The following is a 7,802-nucleotide window of genomic DNA, read 5'->3' on the forward strand; positions in this document are numbered from 1 at the left end:
CCACTGCCCTCCAGGGTGATCACAGGGTGACCACTGCTCCCCACTGCCCTCCAGGGTGATCACAGGGTGACCACTGCCCCCCACTGCCCTCCAGGCGGTTGGACACCCTGGAAGTCCCTTCTCACCAGAAGGAAATGAACAGAGAAGTTGAGGGACTTGTTCAGGCTAATCTGGCATCTCAAGACACGCTCAGAGAGACCTCACCCCTAGAATATCTTTATTCAGTTATCCATCTGTAATGTTCAGTGATTGACAGAGCTAGGTGGGCCCGCCAAGGCTGACATAAACAGCCTGCTAAGAGCTCAAAGTGGTCAAGCCAACAGAAAATTCTAGTTCATTTCTTTCTTTTCCTTCCTTTCCCCGCCTTTTATCAATTTGTTTGATATATATGAGTGTCTGCCCACATGTCTGAATGCACACTGTGTGCATGCATGCCTAGTGAGTTAGAGGTCAGAAGAGGGTGTCTGATCCCCTGGAACAAACTATAGGCACTTGTGAGCCATCATAAACCTGGGTCCTCTCCATAAACAGGAAGCACTTTTTTTACCCACTGGCCATCTCTCTGGCTCCTCTTTTCTCAGTACCAAGTATTGATCCCAGGGCTGTGTGCATCTAAGTATCAACTCTCCCAACTGGCTACATCCTTAGTCCTCAAAATTTCAGCAATCCCTTCAGCAAGAAGGTAACCACTGGTAACAAACGTTCCCTTCAGCAAGAATGTAAACACTGACAACAAAAGCTCCCCCATCATTTTACTTGAGACAGCAGAGCCCTTTCATCTCTTCTTCAAAGGAACATCTGCTAAACGCCCAAATCAGAGCAATCATATCATTGTCCTTTCAAGAGAAAACAGGGTAGCTGAAAACCATGAAGTGTTTGGCTCACAAGTTCCTGGCTAAGGTGAGATTGCTGTCCCCTAAGGCTGCAGTACTGCAGCCCACCAAACTAGCAGGGGGATAGCTGCTTCATCACACAAAACATTAAAATGATGTTTCCTGGAGAGATGGTGAGCTGACGAGATGGCTCAACAGATAAAGAGGATTGCCTCCAAGCCCTGAGTTCAACTCCTGGGACCCACATGAGGAGAAAACCACCCCTGTGGGTTAACCTCTGGCCTGGCAGGTGCATCACAGCAATCTCACCCCCCCACACACACAGATGCACACAACGTTCACATAGATACACATGAGCATGAGGGCGTGAGTTCAAGTCCCAGAATCCACATAAAGCAAAGCGAGGCTTGAGGGACAGACAGATCCCCAGGGCTGGCAAGAGGGCCGGCCAAACCTACTTAGTCCCAAGTCAGCGAGTATTAGAGCAAGATGGACACTGCCTACAGAATGACAGACGGTCACACATTCTCTCTCTCTCTCTCTCTCTCTCTCTCTCTCTCTCTCTCACACACACACACACACACACACACACACACACACACACACACAGAGGGAGGGGGAGATTTGTGAATTGGAGTTCTCTGAAAAGGTGGCATAAGTCTGAAGATCCCTCGGAACATTCCCTAACTGTGGAGAGTCAGAATGTTGTGGATCCAGAGCCCAAATCATCCCGAGTTATCCTTCACCTCCACAGCCACCAATTCTCCCCTTCTGTTTCTAACCTCACAATCTCTGGACTTTCAAGTAGATCATCATGGAAGCTAAAAGCACATCATCAGATAGCAGGACTTCTTGCTTGGCTTAACCAGCTCCCTCCTGTCCCAATCCGAACATCTCCTAAGAGTGTTGACTGATGTCCCCAGCGTGTTGACCGATGACTTGTTCTGTGACTATAAAAGGTTCATGTAACCACTTCCACAGTGGCCATGTCATTCGGGGCAACCTGATCCCATGTGCCCAGGCCACAAGCACTGATTGACTCAGAATAACCCATCTCTTAGCGCCTTTGGAGCAGAGCAGGGTTTCACACATCATACACCTGCTCCCATGCACAAGAACATTCCCAGGAGAGAAAAAGGCTCACCCAAAAGAAAGCCTGGACAAGGACACGCAGTGGAAAACTACTGCTTCAGGGACTTGTAAATGACCTGAGCTGCCCTCAGACCCCAGCATCCACATTCTGCAGCTATGACCTCCCTGGGCAAGGAGGCTAAAGGCCTAGGGCCGTGCACCCCTGGACCACAAGCTTTCTTTCTAGATTGAATTCCAAACATGCACTTCCCCAGCAGTCCCTGCCCAAGTGGCCCTGAGCCACAGTCTGCTTCAGAGGGCCCCCGGTGATGTCTCCATTAAGGCTGGTCGGGTCACCTGCACGACGACAGCATGGGTGTTTACCCACACGCATGTGCTGGTCAGGGGCCACCTGCATGCAGATGGCATGGGTGTTTACCCACACGCATGTGCTGGTCAGGGACCACCTGCACGCAGATGGCATGGGTGTTTGCCCACACGCGTGTGCTGGTCAGGGGCCACCTGCATGCAGATGGCACGGGTGTTTGCCCACACGCGTGTGCTGGTCAGGGGCCACCTGCACGCAGATGGCATGGGTGTTTACCCACACGCGTGTGCTGGTCAAGCCCAGAACACCTGCATGACAGAGGGGCATCCTTCCGGCTGGGCTACATCCCCACCCCCAATATTTTTTCTTTTATTGAAAATAATTTTTTCTCACATAATATATCCTGATTTATGGTGTCTTCTCCTTCTACTCCCCCAGCTCCCCATCACCTCACCTCCTTTTCTGTCTCTCATTAGAATGCAGGCTTCAAGTAATAACAATAAAATATAACAAGATAAAAACAACACATCGGAACTAGACAGAATTGACAGAAGAAAAAAGTCCATCTGAAGGTACAAGAATCAGAGACCCAGTCATTCACACACTCAAGAGATCTCATAAAGACACTAAACTGGAAGCCAAAATATAAACAGAGGACCTGGTGAGGATGCGTGCAAGCCCTAGGCGTGCTGCTCAGTCTCTTGAATTCACTGGAGCTTTGCCCAGTCATTCTGAGGGCTTTGTTCTCATGGCTCCCTCCATCCCCTTGTTCTCATGGCTCCCTCCACCCCTCTTACACTCTTTCTGCCTCATTTTCAATGAGCAGGGGGAGAAGGGTGGTTGGTTGTTCTGAGCTCTGGGTGGATTTGGAGACATTTGATGTAGGGCTGGCTCAGTGTTCCAAGGTCTCTCACTCTCTGCATCCTGTCTGGCTGAGGGTCTCTGAATTTGTTCCCATCTGCTACAGGAGGAAACTTCCCGAAGGAAGAGTCATTTTATTGCACTTTTTTTTTTTTTTTTTTTTTTTTTTTAAAGAACAGCAGTATTTGGTTTCACCCTAGGTCCCTGGGCTATCTGGTTTTCGGTTCTCAGAAGTGCTGTATTTTTATTAGGTCCTAATAACACAGAGAGGACTGCGGGTTCTATTCCATAACAGAATAACTGTAATTTGAGGGCTATTTTTGGTTCTGCTTGTGTTTTTAGGCCAGAATTGGAACACAGGGCTTTGTGTGAGGGAAAGTGCTTGAGCACTGAGCTATATCTCCAGACCTGTTATTTTTTAACTATAATCCCAGTATTTGGGAGGCTGAGGCAGGAGGATTGCTACGAGTTTAAAGCCAGCTTGCCACCACTAATAATAATATGAAAAGGTCAAACTGGAATTTCAATCAATCTACTCCAAAACCCCAAATCTTTAAGCCTCAAAAAGGACCTTAATTCCTCGTAATTCACTTCCTGCGGACGGGCAGATCTCGGGCTGTGGTGCCTACGCATCTGGGTTACTTAGCTTCAAAACTGAATGGAAACCAGAAACCCACGGGAATTCTGAGTGCTAAGTCTGCGAATCAGGATCCCAGAGGCCACCAGCTTACCAACAGCCTCCTCTGAAGGGGGATGGTCGACTCAGCCACCATTTGCTGCACAGGGCTTGACATGAAGAACATTAGAACTCAGCCCAGAGTGTCCACTGGGAGTCAGCTGGGAAAGAAACTAAGAACCCTAAACTCGGCCTGGTGCAACGGTGCGCACCTGCAATCCTGGCGCCTGGGATATGGAGGCACAGCTGGAAGTTAAGACCAGCTTCAGCTGTGCTGGAAGCTGGAAGCCAGCCTGGGCTATCGGAGACCCTGTCTTTAGAAGACAAAACAAAAGGTTCTTCTAGAATAGCAGGCACTGCTGGGTCAGGGTACACCAATGGACACTGTTGGCGAGGGGTGCTGTCTGAGCTCACAAAGTAGCTCACTCTCCAGGCAAGGCCGGCCCCTCCCACTTCAGACCCAAGTGTGTTTACCCAAGTGTCCTCCAAACCTGGAGCAGGCCAACACCCTGACACCCTCAACCAGTGAAGGAGAGAAAAGCAAACAGCCAAAACACTGTGTCCTTGAGAAGAGCTAGAAAATCAGACCGCTTATCCCATGTTTAAAATCCTGTGTGGGAATCTGAGCCCAGAAGTTGGTTCAAGGGCAGACCAGCCTGCTCTCAGCTGGGAAGGTCTGCCGGTCAGATTGCTCCTAAGCAGGCCCAACTCCACTGAGCCCCCCATTATCAGATAAGATCTGGAGCACCCAGGGTGGCCTGAGCACAGACACCCCCAGTCCCTTTCTACATGGGGTTGTGAGCACGGATTTAATGACATGACTTCTGCTTGTCCCCTCAATGGGGCTACCGAGGCTGTCTCCCCCGGATGCTGCAAGCCCCCCAACCTGAGCATGCTTTGCTGTCTGCTGAGCCTTTGTAGTTGATACTTGCTGTTCCTTTGGTTACTTGGTGTTCGCTGTAAGCTTAAGTCACTCATTCTATGCATGCGCCGTTCTTTGGACTGTGTTCATGGACATGTTATCATACATGCTTTCTCTGGCACCAGGCATGGCTCTCCAGCAGCGGTTCTCAACCTGTGGGTGGAGACCCCTCTGGGGGTTGAATGACCCTTTCACAGGGGTCGAATATCAGCTATCTGTATATCAGATATTTACATTAGGATTCATAACAGTAGCAAAATTAGTTATGAAACAGCAACAAAATAATTAAGGTCAGGAGGGTACAATTGAGGAAGGGCCCGGAGCTTTAGGAAGGGTGAGGGGCACTGCTCTACAGCCTCGAATGGACTACGTGATCTTACACTTTCAGGAACACAGATCCACTACGGGGTGGGCAAGATGGATCATCAAGTGAAGGGCTTGCTGCTAAGTCTGATGACCTGAGTTCAAGCCCAGACACCCACTTAAAGAAAGGATAGCCAGTTCCTGCAAGTCACCCTCTGATGCCCACATGTAGGCACAGCATGCCCCCACACACAAATGAATAAATATAATAAAAAATGTAAAGGTAGTGTCAGTCAGTATCCATCTTTAACAAAAGTATTAAATCATAAATGTTTGTACTTCCCTGGTATGGTTATTGGTTAATGAATAAAGAATCTGCCTTGCCTGTGATAGGGCAGAGTAGAGCTAGGCAGGGAAAACTAAACTGAATGCTGGGAGGAAGAAGGCAGAGTCTGGAGAAGCCATGTAGCCCCACCAGAGACAGACGCCAGAACTTTACCTGGTAAACCACAGCCTCATGGTAATACACAGATTAATGGAGATGGGTAAGATATGAGTTAGCCAGAAATATGCTTGAGCTGTTGGCCAAAGAGTATTGCAAATAATATAGGTTCTCTGTGATTATTTCGGGGCTGAGCAACCAGGAACAAACAAGCCGCCCATAACACTCCCCAAGTTCCATAAACCTTCATTAGCACCTGAAATAGAACTGAAGCCCTATCCCTGTCTGCCTCTAGACCCTGAATTTTTTTAATTTGAAAATCAGCTCTTTTGAAGATTCTTTTATTTGTATACACATATACATGTCTGCTCACGTGCATGTGTTTGCCCAGAGGCATGAAGGAGCATCTGATCTTCTAAAAGCTTGAGCGGGGCTGCCTGGGATGGGTGCAGAGGACTGAACTGAGGTCCTCCGCAAGAGCAGCAAGTGCCCTAACCACGGAGCCCTGAATGCTGATGCCCACGCTTCTCACTTCAGGTCATTAAAAGAATGACACCAAGGTAAGGTGGGAAATCTGAACTCTAAACACAAATAATTAAATGAGAATGATCTACAGAGAGTACAGGACCTCAGGCTGGAGAGATGGCTCAGAGGTTAAGAGCATTGCCTCTCTTCCAAAGGTCCTGAGTTCAATTCCCAGCATCCACATGGTGGCTCACAACCATCTGTAATGAGGTCTGGTGCCTTCTTCTGGCCTGCAGGCATACATGCAGACAGAATATTGTATACATAATAAATAAATATTAATAAAAAAAGAAAGTACAAGACCTCCACAAAGCACGGCACTGGAATTCAATACTCAGAAATGGTTATTTTTATCATTGCTATTGATATTGTTTTTCCCTATGGTCATTTTTCAAGCCCTTGGTAGTGTTTATCTCTAGCACCTTCAATATTCTGGAAAAAGCTATCGCATAAAATGAAGTGTAGGACCAAGGCAATGGCGGAGCTGGTTAACCATGTGTCTACAGAGGACCAAGAAATGGATCCTCAAACATGAAAGAGCACATTCAACACCATCCCTTAATAAACAAACCTGAGGCTGGTTACAAGACAGCAGTTAGCACGGGCATCTGAGTAAAGAGGGAACTTAATAAATAAAATAGCAACAGTCACGGCTTTGGGGCTCTGTGAGGTGCCATTCCATGGCCTGCCTGGGCTGCCCTGAAATGAACTGCATAGTCGAGGCTAGCCTGGAACCTTCTGCCCACCACTGCTTAGCTTGCCAAGTGCTGAGGTAACAGTCATGAGCACCAAACCTGGCTTCATATGGACCCTTTAGGGTTCTAATTTTTCCACAGACACACATATATGTACAGATACATTTAGTTATGTATATGCACACATATATATGTACAGATAAATTTAGTTACATATATACTGGTACTTTTTTAAACTAGCATCACAGAGAAACCAAGACAATCTACAAAGCCAGTTCTTAGATGTGTCCTCAATCTTTTTGGCTGCAGGAGAAATTGGAAGACAAGCATGGCAACCTTTAGTAATGACAGCTGAGCCTGCCTAGCCCAGAGAAGCTAACAAGGAGGAGACTCATGGCTCCCAGCAGCTCCCAAGCACTTACTTCCACACCGTAGTGCAAAGCAGAGGCGGCAGGATGTAGAGACAAGTTCTCAAAGGGCTTAATGTGAGGTTTCTCCCATCCTGACGCCGAGGACCACTCCACCGTCAGCATGTGATCGGTAAACACAGTTCCAAACACCAGCGAGTCGGGGTCTGGCTTTTCCTTTAACACGGTGGCTGGTGTGATGATGAGGTCTTTGGCCTATAGACGAGAAATGAGCACCGTGAGGGAAAGCAATCAGAACCGCGCCGGCTAAATGGTCCAAGGGTCCACAAGTGAATGGCATCGCTTAATGTCTGCAACGAGCACATAATTTAACACTAGAGGGTCTGAGGACATGCGTCAGTTGGAGGAGTGCACACTGGGTGTGCAAGAAGCCCTGGGTTTAACCTCCCGCACCACTGAAAGACATGGAGGCAAGAGGTTCAGAAGTTCACCAGCCTTGTCTAAAAAACAAAATAAGTCTCAGAGAGCAACCCAAGCATAACACCATAACACCGAGAGAAGCAAATAGACCAAACCTGCACTCGGAGTTCACACACACACACACATACACACACACACACACACACACACACACACACACATATTCTCATCCTCCCTCTTGACCCTCACACGCACACACACACACACACACACACACGTATTCTCATCCTCCCTCCCCACCTTCACACACACACACATATGCACACACATACATACACACGCATACACACACACACAC

The 7,802-nt window shown here is 48.0% G+C and overlaps 1 protein-coding gene across 3 annotated transcripts in view; it reads right to left on the reverse strand.

Moving 5' to 3' along the window:
• The window catches only part of Bcat1 (branched chain amino acid transaminase 1), a 75,403-nt gene that overhangs the window by 33,364 nt on the left and 34,237 nt on the right, over nucleotides 1–7,802 (reverse strand). For all 3 annotated transcript variants that reach the window (XM_005364586.2, XM_005364585.3, XM_005364587.3), the window contains exon 3: nucleotides 7,079–7,279. In XM_005364586.2, coding sequence (XP_005364643.1) covers nucleotides 7,079–7,279 — 201 coding nt within the window. The remainder of the gene's footprint in view (nucleotides 1–7,078; nucleotides 7,280–7,802) is intronic.

This window comes from Microtus ochrogaster (genome assembly GCF_000317375.1).
Source record: "Microtus ochrogaster isolate Prairie Vole_2 chromosome 14 unlocalized genomic scaffold, MicOch1.0 chr14_random_2, whole genome shotgun sequence".
Taxonomy (NCBI): Eukaryota; Metazoa; Chordata; class Mammalia; order Rodentia; family Cricetidae; genus Microtus; species Microtus ochrogaster.